Here is a 25,313-nt window from a genome sequence, read left to right as displayed (position 1 = left end):
ATTGCACTCCACATGCATAATCTTGTGTCATCAAGACTCCACTCTCCATGGTTATTTGCAGTATTTTAAGAGAGAGGTTTGCAGTCAAATCAGAGGTTGCTCACATCGATTAACCCAACAATCTAGATATGTGCTCATGCCCAGCTCCCCGTGGCCACCCTTAAAACAGTGTTTAAAACTTGTTGACTTTAAATTGGAGCTTCTGCACTGTAATACCATTTTCCTTGTTGCACAGCAAACATTCACAAAAGTTAAGACACTGTATACTTGACATTTACAAGGCCAGAAAGTGGACAAACGAAAGGTTATTGTATATAGTACAATCTTTTTGAATAGCTCTCTCTGCAGACATTTTCTCCCAACAAGGTTGCATGTTGTTTTCTAAATAAAGTGCTATGCATTTGACCTTGAGGCAAGGTCAAATGGACTGAAAATGACAACAGGAGAAAGTGTTAGTGTTACAGGAATCCTGATCTCACATAGCACAGATGGATCATTTGAAGATTGGTGACTTTCTTCCCCTGGAAAATGATCCATTAATATATGTCAGGCATGCAAAACAATTTACAGATCCAACAACTATGTGATCAAATTTCCAAAAAACAACCCAACAACCCAACTAAGGGCACAGGAAGATGATGCAGTGGGAGGCAGGACAGAGGATAAATAGCCCAGAAAAGACGGCCGGGTACACACACACAGAGTATGTGACTAGGAGTCGTGTGTCCTTACGCTCTGCAGGCCAGAGGTAAGGACAGACTGTTTTCTTCTCTTTTACCCCAACTTCCAAAACAGCAGTGCTCCCTGCAGGCCTCAGTCGTACCTCACTGTGAAGGCAGAGACCATGAAACCCACGCACCGTCCTCAGAGAGGCCTTGAAGGCATCGAATACCAACCAAAGTAGGAAGTAACCATAACTACTTCAAAGCCAAGCGTTATGGACCCTGCGCTGCCTCCGCTGAGTGAATCTGTCACAGCACACAGCACCATAGGATGGGTCAGAGAACAGTTCACCATGGCGACCGCCTCCAGGGTTCAAAAGAGCGGATACATTAGTGACTCTGCGTCTGCTGAGTCAGCCTGAGGACTAGCAGCGCTCGGTACATCTATACCCGCAGCTTTCTTATGAGGACAAACAGCATTGCATGTGATATAACACTACTGTATGTAAAAAAACAAAAAAGAGGAGGGGGGGTGACAGACGGATGATTGTATTTGCCCTCTGTGTGAGTGTTATGTAACTTATACGCAAAAATTCTCCTCTGAGGATTAGACTGAATAGAATGATATTCACGGTTTAATGTGGCTGAAAATTAAATCGACGAGAGTGGGAGAGACTCATTTTTGCTAATCAAAGGGACTTGAGAAGATGTAATATTGTGTGCTCCATGTCGATGTGGCGTATCATTAGATTACATTTGGTCACGCTGTGAGTGACGAATCACTGGGAGCACCACAATGGCACGCTGTGCAGCCGACAGGTCGAGTGCAGCTCTCGAGTGTTTGAGTGCGTGAACCACCGTGTGGATGAAAGTTAGAGCACAGCAAGGACGGTGTGTGTGTGCGCAGACGAGCTGTGTTTGACTCCACTGAGCCCAAAGGGTTTCGGAGGGTGGAGTGACTCATATCTCACCCTTGGGCTCTGACTCTCAAAATGCATTTATTCCGCTTTTCCCTTCTAACCTTTTTTTTTTCTCCAGTGTTCGTTTTTATATCTCATCAGCAAACTTCACTGCGATCTGAACTCGGGAGCGATTTAAAATCATCTTTCCACATCATGTTGAGTGTAAGAAGAGGGAGGGGGAGTGGGGATGACGAAAAGCGAGACAGACAGGCAGACAGACGAGCAACGGCGAGGGCAGAGAATGGAGCAATTGCTAAAGGCTCATTCATTCTGACAGTGTTCATGGCACCAGTCAGAGCGTCCCAAAAGACAGAAGGAGGATGGACCAGACCTCTGACACACAGACAGCCTGTCCTCGCTGACCGGCTTCACCTCATCTGAACAGGCGGTCGCACTGGGAGACTTACCCGGGTTCTGAGGAGAGGGTTGATACGACAGCCACATAGTTTTACAATTTGCATTCGAGCAGCCTGAGCATTTTCATAACCTTTTCATGTCATTTGCCTATATTTTGTTTTTCTGATGACTTTCCGTCTGAATTCAATGTAAGCCATATTTTCATCTCAACCTTGTCCACGTGTTCAGGAGCTACTTGTGATTTTTTTAGTCAGTTTGAGTGCAAAATGTCAGTGTCTCTCTATGAAGACTTTCCATTAGCACATTTCCATGTAGTACACTATGAGCACTATGTACTTGTGTAGTAAGTACATCTCATTGTCATTAGTCTTGCCATTAACTATAATAGCCACTGCTATTTTGTGAACTTTTTCCAATTGTCTTGCCTCTGAACAAACATTAAGACATGATAGAAATCCTTCTACAGGTAAGATAAAATTCAATTCAATTAATTTTTATTTTTACAGCGCCAAACCACAACAACAGCCGCCTCAAGGCGTTTTATATTGTAAGGTAGACCCTACAATAATACATACAGGAAGAAACCTCTGGCAGAACCAGACTCAGGGAGGGGCGGGGCCATCTACCGTGACCGGTTGAGGTGAGAGAAGGAAGACAGGATAAAGACTTGTACAGTAACGTGTGTTACATTACAGCTGCTGCTGTTAGCTAGCTAGCATTGGCAGAGATGTAGTTCTTTTTAATTTAACTGAACACAAAAATAATAACTAATACATTAATATCAAATAATAATACTTTCAGCCGAGACAGGACTCACATATTCTTATATCATGCCTGATCCTTCTGACTTCACTGCGGCACAAGTCACTTTAACACCCCACTTACACAATGTGCATTCACAAATTTCGAAGTGTAAATTTCCAGATTGTTTTATTTTATTTAACTTACTTAATGTATATAATTCACTCACTTATTGCACATAATGTCCTCTTTGTATATATTTACTTACTTACTGTATATAATGTTTTCTCTCTCTTTTTCGCACAGTCGAGGAGCGTATTAGGTCACATTTCACTGTGTGTTATACTCGTATAACTATTCACGTGACAAATAAAAGATCTTGAATCTTGAAAAATAAATATGACTGAATATTACACAAGCACGTGAACAAAAAAACACAAGGCTGACAAAGCCGGCCTGACACGAGGTACAGAAAATATCTACTGCACAGTCTATAGTCTGAGCCCAGCATCACAGATTTGGGTTCTTTGATCAAACCAACTCTAGGTTTCCTTCACTTCACGTGGTTGATGGTACCTTTTCAAAAATTAGCAATCATCACTTAGCCTTGATTTGTAGAGGGGTTCCTAATCAAACTATACTACTTTTTTTTCTCTGTTAAAAGAAATCAAATGATCAATCGCTTATCAAACTGGCAATTAATCAATGTCAGTCAACTCATGCGTTAACTAATTCGTTTCAAGGGGAAGTAATGAAGCTGAGTTGTTTATTTGAGGTCAACAACTCCTTGAATATACTCAGTACGCAATTAGGTGAATCGAGCCTTGATATGTTCTATTAATTGTACAGGTGAGGTGTTGAGAAATCTCCATAATTATCATTAAAAAACTAATGTTATAAGGCTTTGGGGGATACTTGCCTCATTTTTTTTTAAATAAAAAATATGACAGCTGGTATTAATCCTGATTTAATTGTCTTCCTTTCATGGGATTACTGATATCCTGTTTCAAATCAAAATTTCACTTCTCCTTTTTCCTTTTCCTCATCTTTCTTGTCATGTTATGAGAGCAGAGCACTCACCAGTGCCGCACTTTTTTCAACCTTTGCATCTAAAGCCTTATTATTTTTAAAAGCTACTTAACTGTTACATTTATCAGTCATATCAAATGTTTACATCTGCAATAGTCATACTCATGCATTTAGGGAAAAAGTGAACTTTCCATGTATCATTTACCTATCTACCTATCTTGTTAATAGCTGAGATTGATAAATCTCAACACTACCTGTTAGATGTTGTCATATAAGGACCATGAAGGAAGGTGTACGTGGACAATAACTTATACAGATGGTGCAATCTGAAAGAGATACGAGAGTGCAAGATGGAGGCAAGGGAGAATGTATCTGGGCAGCATCAGATGGTAGCATGTAGGATGAAAACCAAGACGAGGAAGTGAGTGAAGGCAGAGCCAAGAATTAAATGGTGGAAGTCGTAGAGGGAAGAGTTGAGACAGGCTCTGGGGAATAGGGAAGTGTTACCAGATGACTGGGAAAGTACAGCTGCAGTGCTGAGAGAAACTGCCAAGAAGGTGTTTAGTGTATCCTCTGGAAGGATGAAAGACGACAAGGACACTTGAATGAATGAGAATGATTGTGGAAGTACAGGAAAGGACTCAAATAAAGAGGTTAGCAAAGAAAAAGTGGGATAGCCAGAAAGAAAGTAGACACGAGTACCGAGAGCCCAGGCATATAACTAAGAAAGAGGTGGGGAAGCCAAAGGAAATTACTTACAGTGAGTTATATATGAAGCAGGTCACTAAGGAAGCAGAAAGGGACAAATCATTTGGCAAACCAGAGAGATTGAGCTTGAAAGGATGTGCAGCAGGTTAGGGTGAAAATAGATCGAGATGAAAATGTACTAGCAAGTGAAGGGAGCGTGCCGAGGAACAGGTGAAGCTATGAAGAGTGGAACGGTGGTTGGTCCTGATGACATACCTGTGGAGGTATGGAGCTGTATAGGACAGAGAGCTGTGGACCTTTTAACAAAATTCTTTAACATGATCTTACATGATCTGGTCATGCCTGCCTGAGAAGAAGTGTACTGGTATCGAATTTTCAAGAACAAGGCTGATGTGCAGAGCTGTGGTATCTACAGAGAGATAAAGCTAATGAACTATAGCATGAAGATATGGGAAAGAGTTGGTGAAGCTAAGCTAGGACAGAGGAGGACGCTCAGTATAGGGTGAGATCGAGGCATCCACTGTTGATCTTTTTAATGCTCTTCTTCTTGTCTATAATCAAAACAGTCATTTTCAGATCTCTCTTGCATTCATTCTCACTAAAAATCTTTCTTTTCACTAAATACACAGCATACATGTACAACAAAGAACTCTAAATAAAGCCTATGCTAGCCTACTACTTATGTGGCATAATTTGCTGCTCAGTCCTCCAAAAATTGTTAAAATAGTTTCAGTGTTTTATAACTCAGTTGCATGTGATTCATAAAAGTTTGTCATGAATTTGACTTCTTTCATTCACCAGGAAGACTCTTCTGCTGGACATTTCAAGTATTTATTTTGTGAAAAAGAACTGCACGGCACAAGGACCGAATTGACAACTTATTAGCATTTATGACTCAAAGACTCAATGCTCAACAGCTGTTAGGCCTGAATACAATACAAAGAATGCAACAGAAATATGCCTTTATGGGTTATTCATTCATTTATTTTAATTAAATTCCACATTTTATCAATCCTACCCTGTTTTTCACAATTTTAGATCCCATTTTTGGGCTGTTGAAGGAATATACTGACACTTTTTTGCCAGGAGTTTTCAATAGAAGATTTCTTTCATTCTATTTGTGCAACGCAAAGCTAGTGAGTTGCCACCTGTGCAACGAGTCCAAATGTGAAATTTCCTCGCTACTAAATATTCTCCCGTCAACTGTAGGTGGTATTATAACTACGAACTTCGTGTACCCTTCAGATTATTATTGCCTTTCTAATGGGCAAGTCTGGGTTTGGTGGTTGTCAAGAGTACGGTACTTGTCTGACTGACTACGTTGTGCCAAGTGTAAAGTTTGGTGGAGGGGAGATTACGGTGTGGGGGGCTTTTAGAAGTTGGGCTCGGCCCCTTAGTTTCAGTGAAAGGATTTCTTAATGCTTCAGCATACCAACACGGTGGAGCCTGCAAGCCAGGACTTCTTGTCCAACATCAGTGTCTGACTTCTGGAAGAATGATAAAAGATTCCCATAAACACTCCCAAACATTGTGGAAAGCCTTCCCAGAAGAGTCTACATCATATTAAGCCCTATGGATTAAGAATGGGATGTCGCTCAAGTTCACATGCATGTGAAGGCAGACAATGTAGTGTATATGACAGCCAAAGTTCAAAGTCTGAGCAAAATAAATGCTGCAAGTTAGCATATCTGGAGGAGAGATTTGATAAGTGAAACACAAAGTGCATGAGAGGTTCTCTCTCTTTGTCTTTGCCTCGGGCTCGTGGATGGTAAAAGAGAAACGAGAGTACATGAGTGTCTGTGGATTTGCATGAACTGAATGTGTGTGCAGACCTTGCGAAGCGTGTTTTCAAATTTATTTATGTAGTTCTAAAAACCAATGGAGGCGCAACAAAAGACATGTGAGGCTTGGGTTTAATTATTCCTGATATCTTCATCCACACTGTCATCTCACACAAAGGGAAAAAGCCCCACTGATGAATGCGATCATCATTGGAAGGGAGACCTGTCGTCATATAAAGAAAAACACGAGGAAAGACGTGAACTAACAAAGTGGAGCGTGAAAAGAGCGATGAGAAACGTGGAGAGGACGGAAATAGATGGTGGGGCACTCCAGCTGTGTGTTTATCCTGCACCCGGGAAGGCTGTGTCAAGCCAACTGAGATGACATAGCACATGAGGGCCATGACATGCAGCACAGGCGACAGACTGCGTTAAAAGCACACACTAGCAAGGTGGATGCTTGTGTGTGTTTGTGAGTCACTCACGATTCATGCTGAATAGATGCACAACAGCAAATCTGTCTCGAGGAGAGGGGAATTTTTGGAAAGCAGCAATTTCTACTTTGCACATTTGCCTTCTTGTGGCAAAACAGTGGCATTCAGCAAACTCAGCGCCCACCTCATTACACCCCTCTGACCTTCTTTGAAATATTGCCTGTGAGACCACAAGCACACACAAAGACGCGGTTTAAAACCTCATTTTACGGCATTTTCTTGGCTGGATTTCACCTCAGAGCAATTTTGTGTTACTGTAAACAGACATGTGCGGCGGTATCAGTAGGTCAGTGGACCTGGAGCATCCAGGGCAGCAGTTACCACGAGAGGATCCAGAGGTCATGGTAGTGATGAGACCTGGATAACCCACCATCTGGCTATTTTACGTAACTGTGGAATAGACTCTAAAATGGTAGTTTGGTTATGCAAAATGTCAGAAGAGAATTTCTCTCCCGTTTGCAGGCTGATATTAATGTTTGTGACCTTTTCAGGAAACGCATGATTGAAGGGAATATTAAAATTATTAATTTTATCATGTGGGCAGCTTGGTCCCACACGTCTTAAAGGTTGCATTCTGGTGAGTACAGTGAAACTATACAACTTACATGGCTTAAAAAAAAAGGAAGAAAAGAAGATTTTTTCCTAAGTGAAACAGAAAGATTAACTATAAAATAGATTTGTTAATGTCAGTACACTCACAGGTTACAGCTTTCATTAGTTATTGTAAGCAAGTGTTATTGCTGTGTAACTGGCATTATTGATCCAGTTCACTGAACAATATAAAGTTTTCATGAAGGGGCAAGCTTTAGAACAGAGGTTTCAAAACCTACAGAGCTCCACAGGCCACTATGTAGTTGGCTCTGGAAATATGAAATATGTACATGCTAGTACAGAGAATGGTTTTAGTCTTTTTGGCTGAATTACACGCTCACTGAAACTAAACATTGTTTAGGTTTGCTAGCCAAAGTTAGCATAAAATGTTAGCAGTGAATCCTTACAGACACATTAGACATTACTAGCATTAGCTGGTAACGCCCATGCTGAACCCATACACAGTATGGGACAGATGTAGCTAATGAGTCTGTTTAGCTAAATCCCATGCTCACTAAAACTGCACAAGTTGTAATCTTTTTATTTAGCTTACTCATTTATATTGTATTAAGACCTAAAGGTATCCAATGTTTAGGTTTGCTAGCCAACGTTAGCATCAAATGTTAGCAGTGAATGCTTATAGACACAGTAGACATTGCTAGCATTAGCTGGTAACGTCCATGCTGAACCCATACACAGTATAAAAAATGGATGTGGCTTATGAGTCTGAAAAGTGAAGCCAGCAGAGAAGCGCCCTAAACCTGTATTATTTTTAATGACCACCAGGGGACAGTATGTAGTGTTGTAAAGAAGACTATAGAAGAAGTCCTATAGACGTTTATGAAAAAATGGCTTTTTAACTTGACATTTTAAAACACAGTCCCTCATTTAGGGTCATATTACATAAATTATTAAATGTATTTTGTAAATTTTGGTTACACTGCATTTTACTAAGGAGGATTATCTTTTATATTAGCCATAGCTAGAGTTGTAGTTGACATGTTGTTAGCCAGTGAGCAAGCAGTTTCACACTCAGACTCACCCTTTTCTCATCACATCCAGTTTCAAAATTACTAAATGGCAATAGTAGAAATGCACAGAACAGGACTTCAAATATCAGGGTAACTACATCCGTCTGTTTATGCCTCTATTTACCCCTCCATCCAAACATGTTAAGTTGCACAAAAACAAGATGTTGACTCAAAAGTTTAACCTCAACAGTGATGATGTCACAGTGACTAGGACCATCTTTTATTTGCAGTCTGTTTTTTCTTTGTTTGTTTCTTGTCAATAGTGGTCCTGTATTGCTAAAGGTTAAGTATTACTCTGTTTTATTATTTAAAAAAAAAAAAAAAAAAAAAAACTGGTGTGAAAAGCAAAGAGTCAGCAAACCTTTCTACTCTCAGCAAGAATAAACATCCTTTTAAAATCTCTGGGTTTTACTAGACTGTTGTTTAGGCTGTACTAAGGTTAAGGCCACAAATATGAACCTTGTTTGGAACATACTTTTAATCCTTGGTTAAGTGAATTTTTAAAAATTCTACAATATGGTGTGTTTTTATTGTTTCTAGGATCCTATTTATATATTTTGATGGGCAGGTTACTTGAAAAAAACATAATGCTAAAATCTTTACATGCGATTTAAATGCTGTTGTGTAGAAGCCTTAATTTAGTGCGAATATACTCTTTTCCTTGAGCGCTATCGGTCCTCTCAGATAACTATTTAGTTGGGTTGATTTTCCCCCAAAATGTCAAACATCTAACTTAAGGTTACATCTTCCGTGCAACAGCTGTCATATTCTCTGTCTGAAGGTCATGACAGGGAGTACAAAATCAAGGTTGAGGGAGGGAAAAAAGGAAATCCGCTGTATATGCATCACTTAACCTCCTACTCCGCTATCATGACTGTGATCCATGACAGCCAGGCATTCTCCAAAGAGCTTGAGAAGAGATTAAAGCCTCTCTGTCTGTCTCTCATGCTGCTAAGCACCAGTTCCCCCTCATTCAAAGGGCTGAAACCAAGGCTTTGAATAGAACAGTCACGGACCAATCGCAGGCAGGGGAGGGGTGCCCCTGTCCTTCTAATAAAGTCACTGAGAAAACATTCACACTCTGTAGGTCGAGCACTCCACCTAGTGTTTGTGAAGAAACACAATCAAACTCTCTGAGGTGATACAAATGGGTAAAAGCAAACTCCAAATGTGCCCGCACAATGAGCACATTCAGAGAAACACAAGGTGATTACGGGGCGACCGTGGCTCAGGGGGTTGGGAATCGCATCTGTAACCGGAAGGTCGCCGGTTCGATCCCTGGGCTCTCTGTCCTGGTCGTTGTGTCCTTGGGCAAGACACTTTACCTACTGGTGTTGGCCAGAGGGGCCGATGGCGCGATACGGCAGCCTCGCTTCTGTCAGTCTGCCCCAGGGCAGCTGTGGCTACAACTGTAGCTGCCTCCACCAGTGTGTGAATGTGAGAGTGAATGAATAGTGGCATTGTAAAGCGCTTTGGGTGCCTTGAAAAGCGCTATATAAATCCAATCCATTATTATTAAAGGAAATCCAAAAGGGCTAAGGGAAGTTTTACAAAAACAGGGCTTATTCCAGGACCTGCCACTAAATCAGGCACCTCCATAAACAGCAGAGTATTTTGGCACAACATCGAACATACCGAGGAAACGTCTAAGCTGGACATCAGTCAGCTTATTTAACTGTTTATTTCGATAAATTAACAATTAATTACGTTTGATGCCAAGTAAATTTGCTCCCTGGATTGTAGAAAGTGACATAACAGCCTCCATATGGTAAAAATGTTTAAAGGGCTTCAAACTGACTGAGAGGCAGCGCTGTCTTTATCTCTGCTATGTCTTTAAGTTATTAGCCTTAATTAAACCTGACTGCACTAGAAGCACCAACACTGACTAAAGATATTCCATTCTGTTTGTTACTTCCTTCAAACTGGAGAATGTTAAATGATCAAACGTTATTAGATGCAAATGGCTCAAATCCTGAGAATAAAAGAGGCATTTTGTCAGAGGTATCTTCCTCCCCACTGTCGCCAAGTGCTGTCTCAGGTATGTCCTGAGGAGTCAGCTGAATGGTAAGAAGAAGATCCGGGCGTCATCAGGTACGCTGCTGGGATAATAAGCTGGCCAAAGGAAGAGAAATATCAAGATCAGAATGCTTCTGACCATGCATGGAGGGTTTCACCCCAAGTCCAGCACCCTGAGGCTGTATGCTAAGTGGAAAGTAGGAGGCCGGGGAGTAGTGAGTGTCAGTACCACAGTCTCGATTGAGGCAACAAACATCCATGAATACATCAGGAAGATGGCCAGAACCGACCGCATGCTCAGTGAATACCAAAGGCAGCAGAAACCCAAGAAAGAGGAGGAACCATCATGGAAGGACAGGCCCCTGCACAGTATGTACCACCAGCAGATAGAGGAAGTGGCTGACATCTAGAAGTCCTGCCAGTGGCTGGACTGTTAGACAGCACAGGAACAAGCTCTGAGCACAAGATCCATAGAGTCTGGGGTCTATCACACCAGGCAAGACCCCAGGTGCAGGCTGTGTAAAGATGCCCCTGAGACAATCCAGCACATAATAGGGTGCAAGATGCTAGCAGACAGGGCATACATGGAACACCATAACCAAGTGGCCGGCATAGTATACAGAAACATCTGTGCAGAGTATGGACTGGAAGTCCCAAGATCAAAATGGGAGAAATGGTCGAGAATGGCTGAGCTAAGATCCTGTGGGACTTCCAGATACGGACGGACAAAATAAAATTAAAAGTCTAATAAAATTAGTGTTAATAATTACCAGATTTCTTTGTTTGTTTTAAACCAGCAAGGAGTCATTGCCGATCAGTGAGCCCATCCCAGGATGTCAAATACCGCCATTTAGTTTAGGTTAAGGTTACAAAGCAACTGGCATCCTTCAGCTCATGCCTCCTGTCACAGACATTGTGAGGTCTCCTTCATAATGGCTCAGATTTGGATCTAAACCGAAATCTTCCCCTAAATATAAACTGTTTTAGTGCCTAAATGAAATGGGACAAATGGCCGCCTGCAGGTTCAGTCTTGTGATTTTTCGCTACCATCGGGCCAACAGTGGATACAAAATGAAAGCATCTTAAGATGGTCATTGCTGTAAACTGTTATGTCCCTTTTCATCACTACCTATTCGACTTGACACAACTCGACTAAAAGAGCTACAAATAACATCGAAACTGAATAATAATCCAAATATTACAAACATTAGTTCTAATGTTTAGCAGCAATACAAATAATATTACACAGATTACAAAACACGCAACATTTCATTAATAGTTTACTGTTTGTAACAAAAGTTCAATTAGTGATTTACAGTTTAATGATGGTGTAACTCTAAAGTGTTACTGGATGGATGGCTCTGTTCGTTTCACTTTACAAGCAGAGCCACCATGTGTATAATAACCAATAATAATAATCATAATAATATACCCAGCAGACCAAACTTGCCCACAAAAGTTGCTTTAATTGATTGTTAAAAATAAGTAAGGCTATAGATGCTGCAGACGTACAAGATATTTGTACTGCAAACATGGAGGAGGAGCCCCTGCTGAGTTAATGAAAGCAGTCGCAGAGGGGAGGGATGACACAGCTGTGTGGAGGAGCTCTGCTGAAGGCTCTACAACAAAGTTTCCTCTGTCGTGCTGTGATGGGATGGGATGGAGCCGCCCAATCAGTGCCTCCCAGACTTCAGTTTGACTTCATTTCCCACGCTGGAGGTGGAAACTGATGCGTCTGCTGACAGGCAGCAGGGCTTCTGCTTTCAAACACCCCACGCTCACTCCGCTTCAGAGGTGCATAGCTGAGTAAAGTCATACAATAAACAAAAAACCCAAGCCACATTCATGTTTCATACACACATATATATATATATAATCATATATATTCATATTCCATGTACAAAGATACAATCTGAATTGCAAAGGCTCAATCATTGTAAATAAATACTGAAATGGCTAAATTGCAATATAATTACTCTTCTCTCCTGGAGAGAAGACGCACAAACACACACACACCCTCGCAAAACGAGAACAGGCCTCCGCTATAGTGGTTCAATACAAAGAACAAAACAAAAGTGCAGCGTGCTGACACGCAGGCCAGAGACCGTCTCCAGTGGACATCTGACACACTGCACTCAGTGGGGACAGACATGAAAAAGAAACGTTCATATGGAACATGGCAAACGGGGCTTTGCTGCCAGGCTGCGATATTGCTAATTGACACATATGTTCCAGTTTTGACCTCCTATTAAAAAGAAGAATTTTGGGGGGTGGTTGGGGGGACACGGGGTGATAATCCTCAGTGTGGCTTTTTTATCCTCTCAGTTTTAGGTCCAGCAGCACATTCTCTTTTCCCATACCCTAAAAATATTCCCACATATCAAAGTCTAAAAATAGATCTCATCTATACATTAGGAATTCTGTTAGAAAAACTCACACAGTATCTACATGGAGGCAGACTCACATGCTGCAGAAAGGTGCCATCACTTAAACCAGACACAACTATTGTTTTAGCATGTGGAAAACTTTATATTCTTTAACCTTTGGTAACAATCAGAGCATTGTTTTGAGAAAAAAATTAATACTCTGTTACACTCAAAGCCTTTAAATCAGTCCTCACGCATATCAAAGAGCCAAAGGACTCGACCTCATCCTGGATTCAGTACAAGTCTGTGGTGTGTAAACATAAAGAAAGTCCTTTCTTTAGGTTTATACAGACACAGCAGCTTCTGCTTGTTATGTCATCAAATGTTCTGTGAGTGAGTTAAAATGGTAGCTGCTACTGCAACTCCGTTAGAGCTGCAGTTTGGGTTCAGTCACAGAGCTAAGCATCGGATTTTCAGGAAACACAACAACCCCAACCATGCAGAGTCTAAAGACACGTCCTGGGAGGGGGGAAAAAATCTCAAAATCAAATTATGTCCCAAGATTCATACAGACGAAGCAGCACTACATGAAGTGCCAGGAAACATTTTCAAGAGGACCATGAATACCTGTGCAAAACGAGACATTTTATAGTTGTTATAGAGCAACATTTGCTGCTGCAAATGCTGCAAACTGCTGCTGCATCTCTAAATTGTGCAGGTGTAACTACAGACACTACAGTAAGACTAATCAAATGCTAGAATTTCACCAAAACCAAAGCAGAAACAGCCTGTACCTCACAGCATGAAATTATTTGTCTGATAAAATTGGAAGGACAAACAGCACAAACATGATGCAGAAGTTCATTTCAGTGACTCGAAATTTGAGAATGTAAAACTCAGCAGCCTGATTGCTCACATTCCTCATTCAGCAGAGTCCAGAATTATAAGTTGCATATTTAAAAAAAACAACAAACAAAGAAACACTGATTGTATGTGTTTGTGTTGAACGGACTAATTAGCTGTACAGGCTTCGAAGTTATTCTCATGGGTGAAGTTGGGAATATTAACATGGAAGTCTGTGGCACCTCTAGTGGCCATTAGAAGAACTACAATCTTTGGTGCTTCCACGTGGGCTTTTTTTCCAGGGCTCGGTTCTGCAGCGTGGTGCAGATCTGTGGCCTGAATGTAGCGGCAACACACGAGGCACAAACTGGGCTACCATTACTGCAAATTGATTATTAGGATAGATAAACAAAACAGACACAAACCAGCTTGATATGTGGTGTATTGCATTTGACCTAAAGACTTTCAAAAGCAAAGTTATCAAATGAAGGCTTTCCATTTTACACTATTATGTGGCCACTTTCTGTTGTGTCTTCATTGACCGATTTTACATATGCCAAGTCCAGCATGGGCACACAGTAACTGGACTGAATGAAGGGAACCTGGAAATGTCAAATACAACAAATCAAAAGTAATTCTTCTGTCCTCAACAACCGCTTTACATTAAATAATATTAAAAGAGGCATTATAACAGATTACATTTCAAATCCATGAAATTAAAAAGAAAAAGAAAGAAAACAATAATAAAACAACATGCATCAAGGTTAACGTTGAGGAGGAGCTCAGAGCAGTTTTTGCTTGTTTTACTCTTTCTGTCCAGGACTGAGGAAGAAAAGAAAGTGCTGATTAAACTCGTAGAGAAGCCTCGCCCACCTCGACGACTCCGTGGTTTGAGAGAAAAGGCAAATCAGGCCTCGAGAGCTCAGTCCTGAGTCACCTGCCAAACGATAAGGTGGCTGCGCTCGGCTTTAGGCTGAAGTTTGATGGGGGCGTCCTCCGCCTCCTCCATCTCTCCGTCCTCATCGCCTGCAGACACACAAGTCGTCATGTTCTCCTCTACAACCACTGCGCCGTTACCGCCTGGTCTGTAAGCACGTCATGCAATAAACTCACCCATTCTGAAGTCGATGTAGCCTTCGCCTCCGCTCATCACCAGCATACACTTAGTTCCTTCCTGAGTTGTGGCATCTGCCGCCTTGTCGCCAGCTGCTTCTCCTGCACACGATGCAGATGCAGCTGCGTGACCTGAAAGCACAGAGGGACAAACTCCAGATTGCATCTGCTCAGCCACTTTTTTCTAGTTTTCACATTTAGCCCTTGTTAATTACCAGAATTACACCCAGTCAGATTTCAGCTCACTAGTTAGTCAGCTGTTTGAGAATGACAGGAACTATAACGAAGCATTGCCTTCCCTTTATTACTAGTCAATAAAGGACCGAGTTGTTGTGCTAAAGCATTGGATTTTATGCCTACTCAGTTTTAATGCAGAGTTAAGAAACAAACACGAGCAAGGACCGAAAGCCGAGGTTTGCATCACTTGTTTTGTCATCATTTAATTAGTGCTGTCAGCGTTAATCTCGTTAAAATGACGTTAACGCCATAACTGCATTAACCCGGCAAATCTCCGTTAGCAAGTTAGCGCGGATCGCCCCGTGCGTGGGGCTTCACGGAGCGAACGCGTTAATGAGTTAACCGCGCTAACACGTTGTTGACAGACTGGCTGCGGTCCGTAATGTGAACTTGAACTTGAAGGGAGGCCCCTCAAAGAAAGAGCCGCAGGTGTCGTCACTGGCAGCCGCGACGCGGTAAGGGCCCTTCTGCCTTATGTTTGGGAGGGATCTAGAGTCCTTTCACTTTTCCTCATTGAATCTTTACAATCTCATACCACAATACTTTCATTTGTTAGATTTTAATGATTAAACTCCCTATATTTTGCTTTTTTCTATATTCTGTAACTATTTTATTGTATCTTTTTCCATCAGGTTTCTGGTCCCTCCTGGTTGTTAGCAGGCTAGATGAGATATATTATCTCCTTGGTCAGTTCTGGGTGTATCCTACTCTGTGAAGTGGAGATTTACTTATTAATTTTCCAGTTTTGGGGGATTAGTTGACTTGCCGCTCTTTCCTCTAACCAAGAACAGCTTTGGAGAAAATGTAACTCTGCAGTAAATAAAGACTGCCGTAATATCACATGTCTATTTAACAACGATTTGACACCATTAATCACATTGTTCAACTAAACTAAACCCTCAGGTTGTGAGTGGTTTAGAGCAGAGGATTTGGGCTTCTGCAGTTTGTTTAGTCCATTTCTGCTTGCTCACCTGGAACAGCTGTGAAGAACTTGACAGCATCACGGTGACCATGGAAAGAGAGCTGAGCGTGAGCCATGGAGCAGTATGGAACAAACGTCCCTGCTGTGACTTTGTCGCCACTGTCGTCACCATAAACACGGACTGCACTTCCTGGTTGGTTACCTGCTGCCTTGGTAACCTTGCTGGCTGCTAATGATCGAGCAGGAGTGAATCAACTATTAAGCAACATAATGTCATTACTACACTGCAACAGCTCATTCAGAGATCACACATAAAGGCAGCAACACATACAGAACAAATAAGCATAACCAAAGTCTCAACTAAGAGGTTAGAAAAGAACTAAACAGATCCAGCTCAGACTCACCCTCCGTCAGAGGAATGGAGATGATAACGCCATTGCCAGTTCCGATCCACAGACGGTTACACGACACCATCAGAGCCGTGATTCTGACAAATGAGAAGCCCAGTTTGCCCGTGCCTGGAACACAGACAAAACTTTTATCTCTGCATTTTCAAAACATGCTGCTGTTGTCAAGACGGACGATTGTAGAACTGACCCAACATTTTGCTGACATAGGGCTCGATGTCGACATCCTGGAGGTGCTGGTAGGTGTGAGCGTGGAACAGCCTGAGGGTGGAGTCGAGTCTGATGGACACCCAGATACCGTCGCCGTCCCAGGCCAGCAGACGTACCTGACTGTCCTTACGAGGGTGGGCATCAAATGATTTCTGCAGTGTACAAAGACATTAGCAGTTTAGACATGAAGCAAAGGGAAGATTTCAGAAGTGCTAATCATTACCACGAGGTTACTGTACCTCTATCTTCATGGCTTTAGGTTGCACCACATAGATCTTGTTCCTGAAGCCACACCACACCTTATCATGCACTACTGTCATGCAGCGGATGGAGTGGTGAGGCCTCCCCAAGTCTAACAGATGGTAGTTTGTCAGGTCCCACTGTCCATCTTACAAAATAAACTCAAATTAGACAGCTGGATAATGTGTACACACGTTAAAGAAGGAAGTGGCAACAGCTCAACTCTCTCACCTACACCTCTGTGGAAAATGGCTAACGTGCCATCAGAGAGGCCGACTAGCACACGCCCTTTCACGTGTCTGTGGGAGGAAATGTGTGAGAATTACATGTTTAAACAGGCAAATAGGAAGGAAATAAACTCCAGCTGCCACCTGTCTGAATGCACTTACACTATGCCGAGCACAGAGTCCTTCAGCTTTATAGAGTGAAGACACTTCTTCCACTGAGCCACGGAGGAGTGCACGTACACACTGGAATCACAGCAGGTGCATCGATTTAGACAGAGGGTTTTTTTTCTGTTTTTAAATTCAGTCACTTACAAAAGTGCTGAGTGAAAGAAAAATGAAAAAAATCTCACTATCCATTCTGTGCGCCCAGCCACATAGTGGGAAGAACACTGCTCATTTTCTGAGCCTCTTCTCTCATCAGGTCCTGCTCCTCTGCGCTGGGGTTCAAGCTCACGCCATCCTTCAGCAGATCGCTCTCCCTGCTCGTCAGAGAACACAGTAAATACAGTGTTTACATCAGACGTCTGCACTGGGACACTTTAATCTTATGTGTTTGGACCCGAGTGTCCAAGAAGGACTGATTGTGTGTGTTTGTTGTACTTCAAAAGAGCAAAAAGTCAGTTATCGTCGTTATGCTTGATCACCAAAAGGACAAAGTTTTCTAAATGAGTCCTGTTTGTAGTCTGTCACTGTGAGTCTTAAACTTAAAAAGTGAGTGGATTAGTCACGCCGCTTCAATCAAAAGGAGACAAATAAAAATCTTGGACTGATTTTACCAACTTTCTTTTCAAGGAATAATGGATTAAATGCTTCACTGCGATGCACTGGGGATTAAGATACAGGACTGAGCAAAAGTCTCAAATCGTCCCACATTTCTTTCCCTTTTGCTCTCAAAAAGCAGCCAGATTTCAAAGGGTCCGGAGCAATAGTTCCCCAAGTTTGCTGAAGATCTTTCAAAGTTCTTCTTTGCACATTAGCTGATTAACAAAGGAATAAAGTGCGTGCCGGATATGCAGCCATTAAACATGCAGATCAGACAGTATATAATTCAGTATAGATCACGTTTCAAGGTAAAAGGCACACAGTCGATGAGTGATGCAGAAACAGAGCCTGACCTGAAGCTCTGATGCACTGCAGTAATCGTTCACTAATGTTTACATGCAGCTCACGATACAGTAAATGGTTTACAGCAAGCTATTGTTGCTGCTCTGTGGTTTGTTTATGGCTCTGAAACAAAGTGAAGCTTTTATTAGCAAGACTGGATCACAACACCACTTTGCCTCTTGATGTTACCTCTGAGAGTAGTTGGCTGGCGTCTCTACTTTGTGCTGTGCTCCCAGTGGATCTGTGAAGACGTGCTCAGTGTAGATTTCCCGCAGGCTTTCTCGTTGGTCAGCAGATTCTGCACTGGTCTCTGTCGCCTCTGTGGCTTCTTCCGCTGGTCTGGATTCTGGGGAAACCAATCATGCAGAAGCACAGTAGTTTTATTTTTGCAAATGTATCAGAAGAAGACTCCTTTGCAGTGATCCCGAAAGCTCTTACCGGCTTCTCCATCTTTTCCTGCTGTCTGAGGAACAGCTGTTACTCCCTCAGCTTCACAGCCCACCACTGTGATGCCTCCCAGCACGCTGTCGCCACCTGTTGAGCTGGTACTGGTTGCTGAAGAGTTGCCATCTCCCACCGGTCCCACCTCAGAGTTTGGAGGCACTTCTTCTCCAGCTGGGTAGTCTGTCTCTCTCGCACCTGAAGAAAATTAATAGAGAAATCGTGCTGTTCTTTATAACTGATGTGCGTTTTCTGCAGGCCAGTGAATGCCAAGTGAGTTATCTCCACAAAAAGGACAAAAGAAAAAACGTCTCCAACTGTGGGATACAAATACACTGATTAACTGACCTGGCACGCTTGCGATGCAGAGGATGTGAGAGTTACAAACAAAGAAGCCCTCCAGGATGTTCCCAGGCTGGTTGGCATCAATGACGACAGCTTTAGTAGTAGACTTGGTGGTGGTGCAAATCCACACGAGTGACGACAACTCCTCCTGGTGCCGCTGCTCTTTCTGCTGGTCCTGGATCCACAAAAACAGAGAAGCGGAAAATAAATTACTTATTAACAAACCTTTAGTTTCCAAAAGACAACAGCAAGACCCATCGGAATTCAAATAAAGATTAATTTGAACAAAGTTACTTTAATAGAATCAAAGAATAAAAAAAATACAAATTTGGAAATCAGCATTTTAGGTCAAAGATCACATCAAAGTGTGTGCGTATGTACCCTGAGTTCTTGATCCAGCTTATCCAGACTGCTCTGAGATCCAACCACCTTTTTCGGGCTCTCTGGTCCTGACACGTCACTATAAAACACACTGGCCCCGACTATTGAACCTCCATCTCTGGTTTTACCTCCAGAAAGATTCACACAGGTAGCACACCACAGCTGAAGCACAGACACACAGATACAGCAGTCAGACATATGAATAATAAGCTAATAATTTACACCACACTACTGAGACAAAAGTCTCAAAATGTTCATATTTCCTGTTGTGAACCAAATCTTTAAAACCTTCATAGAAGCATCTTTCTCATCTAGCGGTCTGAGGAAGACAGGAACAGGTAGACTCTTCATCTTGCTCTCTGCCTGACCACCGTTAGCCTGAAAAGCCAAACACACAAACAGTCACTGCATTTAACGCTTTGTTCTAGTGTGAACTTCCCTTTGGTACAATTAATATTCTCCTTTCCTTACTTTGTACTTCTTAGGGAGGCTCCAGCCGTACGCCTGCAGTCTGCCATCCTCCTTCTGGACGTGGGCTTTGACCTGCTGGTATTGAGCCCTCTTCTGTTCTCGCCTGGATACCACACTATCAGCTGGCGCTCTGCGGGACAAAAGAGCCGCTATTAACTCGACTCCATGTTGCATTTCCCCATCTCTCTTCTGCGCTAAACTTTGCTCCTCTTCCCCTGCTTCATACGGCCACAGCCACTGAATGAAGTTCAGAGACAGCGGACAAGAAAAGTTATGAGAAATTATTGAACTCATAGATGACTAAAGGCTAAATAAAAGAAAAGAACATTTTTCATTGATTATTTTTCTTTTTTCCTCTTCAACTGAAGATTTGCCTTCTTTCATGTCAGTAGCCACTATACTACCGCCTCAGCTCCTCTACACAGTTTATGGCTGACTAAAGAAAGGTGACTACAGATAAGGGCATCCGCTTCTCACAACAAACATGCAAACTAAGTCAGACTGAGGTGCAGGTAGGCTGCTATGATTTTGAGTGAGGTACAGGAAACTGCTGAAACACTGATGACTTACTCGTTGATTTAATTACTGATTTGTTGTCCATTGTGTCTTCCTGCACATTCTCAACTTGTCTCACTTCTCCTCAACTCACATGTGTTTCTGTGGCTGCACTGACCAGAGCTCAAATCTTGACAGCCTAAATGTTTAATTTATCAAATGTGTGTTGAAGGGCAGCGAGGTGACGCGGTGGTTAGCAGTGCTGCTTCACAGCAAGAAGGTTCTGGGTTCAGCACCACGTGGCCAGAGCCTTTCTTGCATGTTCTCCTCATGTTCGTGTGGGTTCTTTCCGGGTAGTCTGGTTTCCTCCCACAGTCCATAGACATGCAGTTAGTGGGGTTGGGTTAACTGGTGATTCTAAATTAACCATAAGTGTGAATGTGAGTGTGAATGATCGTCTGTCTTTATGTGTACCCCGCCTCTCGCCCTACGACAGCTGGGATAGGCAACCCTGAAGTGGAAGACCATGGATGAATGGAACATTTGAAGTGGGATTTTTATTTCCTAGTGTAAAAGTTCAATAGCAACGCTAAAACAAGCTGAATACTTTTGGACACTTGGATCAAAGAATTTATCACTGAAGAAAATATTTGGAAAAATTAACAATGAATATGAGTGGGATGTTTGTGATCTTTGGTCAGTGCTCCAAAAGTAATCTCAGGAAACACGACTAACAGTGTGTGTGTTTTCTGACTTACTCCTCATTGAGGAAGTCAAAGGCTTTGCTCTTGTCACTGGGCAGCTGCTGCAGGGTGCTGCTCTTCTTCTTGACGGACGGCTGAATCTGAGAGGTGGGTGCGTTGTACTTGACGTTTACTGGGGCCTCCGCTGCCGGCTTCTTGGCTCCTCCGCCCGACGAGCTGAACAAACGGCTGAAACTGGAGGTGTAAGGGCAGGGAAGTGGAAAGGGAAAAAGGGGGGAAGGAGGGAAACAAAGCAAACAGACAAACATATAGAGGGGCGGACACAAAAGCAGTAGCTCCAGCAACACAGGTAGGGTTTAAGAATAAAAAAGGTTCCTCTCCCAGTGCCAACACGCCATGCTAGCTTTCATTCAAACCAGGGAATTAATTCGTCTTCTAAACAGAAAAGCATCAGAGCACCTGTAAATCCAGAATGCTGGAGAGCAGGGAGTGCGGGGTTAATATTGAGCACCGACTAGGATGTTAGTCAACACAGAGCAGAACAGGCCTGACCAAAAACAACTTCACATTCCCACAACTCCTCTACAGTAAGCAAACAAGCTTTTTAGCTATCTACATGCAGTGATACATTTTTACCATTTTTCTAATTAACATAGGAAAATATCTGTCAATTAAAGTGGACCAATTATGCTTTTCCTTAGTGTATATATGATATATATAATTAATGAATGTGCAAGCAAATCCTCTGAGGCTGAAGCTGAGGCCTCCCACTGCTCTAAATTCTTCCTTTCAGACTGTTTTCTTTTCTACTTTTGGACTTTTGTCAGAGAGACTGGAAAACCCTAATATGGTCATCTCTGGAAAACTGCCCACTGTGAGCACACCAGCTCCAACTGCTATTTATATCCTTTGTCTGTAAGGGACAGCCAATCAGGAGAAAGCTGGCTTAAATGGATGGAGAAGGGAGCTAAAAGTGCTCGTTACACACAGTGGCACAGTACCAGATAAATAAGAATCGCTTTAAACTGTAAATCATGCAAAGCTACTTTAATTTTTTATTTTTTAAATGTGGTGTTAGATTCTATTAAATCTATTATATCTTTAACTGTTTCAACCAAAACACTCCACCCATATTTCTGAGTTCCCTCCCCACTCTACACCAACCCTCCCAACACACCTCCTGCACACAGACGTCACAACATCAGGCAGAATAGAGGGACACACAGGAAAAAGGCAGAGATGCACATTTGTCAGATACGGTTTTATAAGTGCAGTTATTCCAGTCCCAAAGAACTGCTTCAAATAGTGCCCAGCCTCAAACCAAACTCAATCCTTATGGACTCTAACAAAGGAGAAGAACAGCAGCCTCAGAAGCTTCTGAGGTTGATTTTTACAACCAGTTTTAAAACGTAATCAAGAATCTACGACTGGTCTGAGAACTGAAAGCAGAGGCACTGCTCTCTGGATTCCTCTCCTCTGTTAGGGGTTTGTTATAAGATGAGAGCTTCAATGGTCAGTTATGTTTATCATGTCAGATTTACCTACATCCTGGAGAAACCATTCAAACATGGAATACAGAAGAAGAGCAATAAATATCAACAATCATGGTAGTCGTGATTTAAGTCCTCAAGTTAAAAAAAAAACAAAAACATAAAAACACTTGAGCTTACAACTGCCAGAGGCTGGACTTCTTTTTCTCTGGAAGAGTTGGGTTCTCCTTTGAAGCCCTGAAAGAAAAAAAACAAACAAAAAATTCTAACAATTTCTAACAAACTTTCTGTCTTAGCATATATTTTACTGTGTGCAGAAGAACATTTATATATGGACTCAGATGATCATGTTACCGGATCATCTCCGTCCATCTGACGGCCTCCTGCAGCTCCATGAGTCTCTCCTTGTACTGGTTCCTCTCCATCAGCACTCTGGCCATCTCCACCCTGGTGAAGCGCTTCCTCTGTGCTGTAGGCACATCACTCTGCAGGCAGGAGACCAATCTTTACTTAAAGATAACCGATACTTATAGCAAGTCAAATACCTCGACATTCTACGCTGCTCAGACTTGTATACGAATGCAACAAGCAGAAATAACAAGCGCCAAGGACTCACATCATCCTCATTGTCATTCTTGACCTTCTGTTTGGCTTCGTCCAGCTCTGCTCGAACTCTGCGACAGAGTAACAAAGTACACACTCAGTCTGTCAGAACTGTAAAAGTGCAGACCCTCGACTGGTGGGCAATTCATTTATACATTGTGTTTTGAAGCCGACTCACTTTTTAAGTTCTTCCTCTAATTCTTTGTTTTTTTCCTCCAGTTTGGTCTTAGCATGTGTGACAGCATTCAGCTCTCCTTGCAGTACCTCCTTCTCACACGACAGCTCATCCACACGAGATATCAGGTCATTCTTCACCACATTCAAAGCATTTCTGAAAAGTAATACATATGCAGAAAAACACACAATCTGCTGTAATATCAATTTTAAACACAAGGGGGCACCATTACTCTGTTCCTCAATATTGGTTATTTCTATATTCATTTATCCATAAACTGACCAATTTTAACTCTGTGGTAAAAGTCTATCAAGTAGAGTCAAAAAATGCCCAGCTGGTTATTTTAAAGGTGGAAACATGACTCCACCCATCAGCCATTTTTAAAATGAAGTAAAGTGGAATTTATGGTCCCGCATACGTGTCCATCCGTATACTCTTTTCGGTTGGAGAGAGTGCAGGAGAGAGATCCTGACTGCCGCTGGAAGGCAGATGATGAATCATGTATGCATCTGTCAAATGCTGACTGGTGCCAAAGTAGAGCAGGGAGTAATAGCACAGTTCATCGGGAATGGGAGAAACACGTACCTCAAAGATCCAAAAATAAAGCATGAAAAGCAGAGACAGTGGCTGCAGAGGACGATTTTCATTGTTTTTAACACTTTCAGCTGTTGCTCTGCTGCTGTTTCACTTCAGTGCTTTGCATGTTACAACTCCGCTCTTTTTTGCAGGTGGCTCACGGACCAACAATAACACGAGCAAGAAAAGCCCACAGACCAGCTGTAACCAAACCATAACTCACTGCAGACAGACAGGCGGACAGCGAACACACTCTCTGCATGACCATAAATTCATCTGCAGCCACATTGTGCCTCCTGGTGCACGCACAGTGACATATTGGACCACAGATTTATTAACAGCTTGTGACAAAATAAGACCCTCTTATGTCTTTAGAAATAAATAAATACTTATCTGGCTTTAACTAGCGAGGCACAGTGTCAGTTTATGACATGTCTGTACTCACTGGTGTCAGAAGCTGTGAGTACAAAAGGTCCAAACTGTGGGCTGTAACTGAGTCCTCACACTGTATTATAACTGCACTGTTGTAGGCTCATTAGTGCTTCTAAATTAACCGCAGGTTTGAGTGTGAGTGATTGTCTGTCTGCAGACAACCACAGCGGCTCACCTGTCCAGGCGCCTCTCGCCCTGTGGCAGCTGGCAGGTTTGCAGCACTCTGGGATACACTTATTTCTGCTGCTCTTAATAGTCTGCATTGGTTACCATTGAAATAAAATACTTGTGTACTAAACTGGCACAGCTTGAACAGCTCGCCTCCAAAACTTTTCAGTGATTACTCACTTGGTCTCTAGCAGCTGGGTGTTCTCATGGATAAGGTGTTCAACTTCTCGCCCCATACCTGAAAATGATCAGAGACCGATATTAAATCAAAATATCAAAATCTTACTGACACCTATTTTTTTTATTCTATATTGTTTAGTATTTTTAAGTTCTTACATGTGTATGTCTATCCTACACACTAACTCTCTCAGTCTTACCTAAAAAGTTGTAGTCTGAGAGTCATGCAAAGGGGAATAAGAAAGCGCTTTATGAGACTCTGCAAGTAGGTTAAGTGCTCTCGTTTTAACACGTCTAATTTATAACATCACGGCTCTTCACAGCACAGCAGAGGCACTATAATTTACTCAGCCTATCCAGGAAAGAAACGTCACAGAGGGGACACATTATACACACAAATGAGGAAATCGATGAGCTAGTTAATAGAGAGAGAAATTCACTGACACACACCAGAAAACTCATCTGTATAGATGATAATGCCCGACAGCCAAAGAAAAGACAATTCAGAGAATACGAGAGGAGGGTAAAATTGGTAGTAAAATTAAAGACTGAGGCTACATCGTTACTCCTGACAGAGTGAGACTTCTTACCCAGCAGGTCAGCTCCTTCATCCACATCTCCTATGAGGTCATTTCCTGCAGACGACAGCTCCTCAAACAGAGAGTCGGTGTTGCGGTCGAATGCTAGATTCTCTACGCCACCTTTAGTTGGTGTGCTGAAAGGACAGGTGGGACACAGAGGAAAGGGAGAAAAGGATTATTATCATGAAGAAGAATGCGTGATTTTGCAATACTTTAGCACTTTTATCAGCAAT

General features: G+C 42.3%; 1 protein-coding gene across 5 annotated transcripts in view; it reads right to left on the bottom strand.

The window, feature by feature from the left end:
- Positions 1 to 11,818: 11,818 nt before the first annotated feature.
- spag9b (sperm associated antigen 9b) overlaps positions 11,819 to 25,313 on the bottom strand; it is a 39,456-nt gene continuing 25,961 nt past the window's right edge. For 2 of the 5 annotated variants that reach the window (XM_026177364.2, XM_026177368.2), the window contains 22 exons: positions 25,090 to 25,214; positions 24,503 to 24,560; positions 23,150 to 23,302; positions 22,985 to 23,042; positions 22,723 to 22,853; positions 22,549 to 22,605; positions 20,933 to 21,112; positions 19,680 to 19,809; positions 19,497 to 19,586; positions 19,209 to 19,370; positions 18,831 to 19,002; positions 18,480 to 18,680; positions 18,231 to 18,387; positions 17,288 to 17,416; positions 17,100 to 17,180; positions 16,942 to 17,009; positions 16,710 to 16,858; positions 16,451 to 16,622; positions 16,258 to 16,371; positions 15,903 to 16,082; positions 14,695 to 14,826; positions 11,819 to 14,607 (listed from right to left, as the gene is read on the bottom strand). In XM_026177364.2, coding sequence (XP_026033149.2) covers positions 14,504 to 14,607; positions 14,695 to 14,826; positions 15,903 to 16,082; positions 16,258 to 16,371; positions 16,451 to 16,622; positions 16,710 to 16,858; positions 16,942 to 17,009; positions 17,100 to 17,180; positions 17,288 to 17,416; positions 18,231 to 18,387; positions 18,480 to 18,680; positions 18,831 to 19,002; positions 19,209 to 19,370; positions 19,497 to 19,586; positions 19,680 to 19,809; positions 20,933 to 21,112; positions 22,549 to 22,605; positions 22,723 to 22,853; positions 22,985 to 23,042; positions 23,150 to 23,302; positions 24,503 to 24,560; positions 25,090 to 25,214 — 2,803 coding nt within the window. In that variant the 3' untranslated portion in view covers positions 11,819 to 14,503. Of the gene's footprint in view, positions 14,608 to 14,694; positions 14,827 to 15,902; positions 16,109 to 16,257; positions 16,372 to 16,450; positions 16,623 to 16,709; positions 16,859 to 16,941; positions 17,010 to 17,099; positions 17,181 to 17,287; positions 17,417 to 18,230; positions 18,388 to 18,479; positions 18,681 to 18,830; positions 19,003 to 19,208; positions 19,371 to 19,496; positions 19,587 to 19,679; positions 19,810 to 20,932; positions 21,115 to 22,547; positions 22,606 to 22,722; positions 22,854 to 22,984; positions 23,043 to 23,149; positions 23,303 to 24,502; positions 24,561 to 25,089; positions 25,215 to 25,313 lie in introns of those variants that run through there. The other 3 variants (XM_080305638.1, XM_026177365.2, XM_080305639.1) reach the window with 3 other exon arrangements.

The sequence above is a fragment of the Astatotilapia calliptera genome, chromosome 8 (assembly GCF_964374335.1).
Source record: "Astatotilapia calliptera chromosome 8, fAstCal68.1, whole genome shotgun sequence".
Taxonomy (NCBI): Eukaryota; Metazoa; Chordata; class Actinopteri; order Cichliformes; family Cichlidae; genus Astatotilapia; species Astatotilapia calliptera.
Note: the sequence above shows the minus strand (reverse complement) of the source record. Positions and strands in the feature narration are given on the sequence as shown.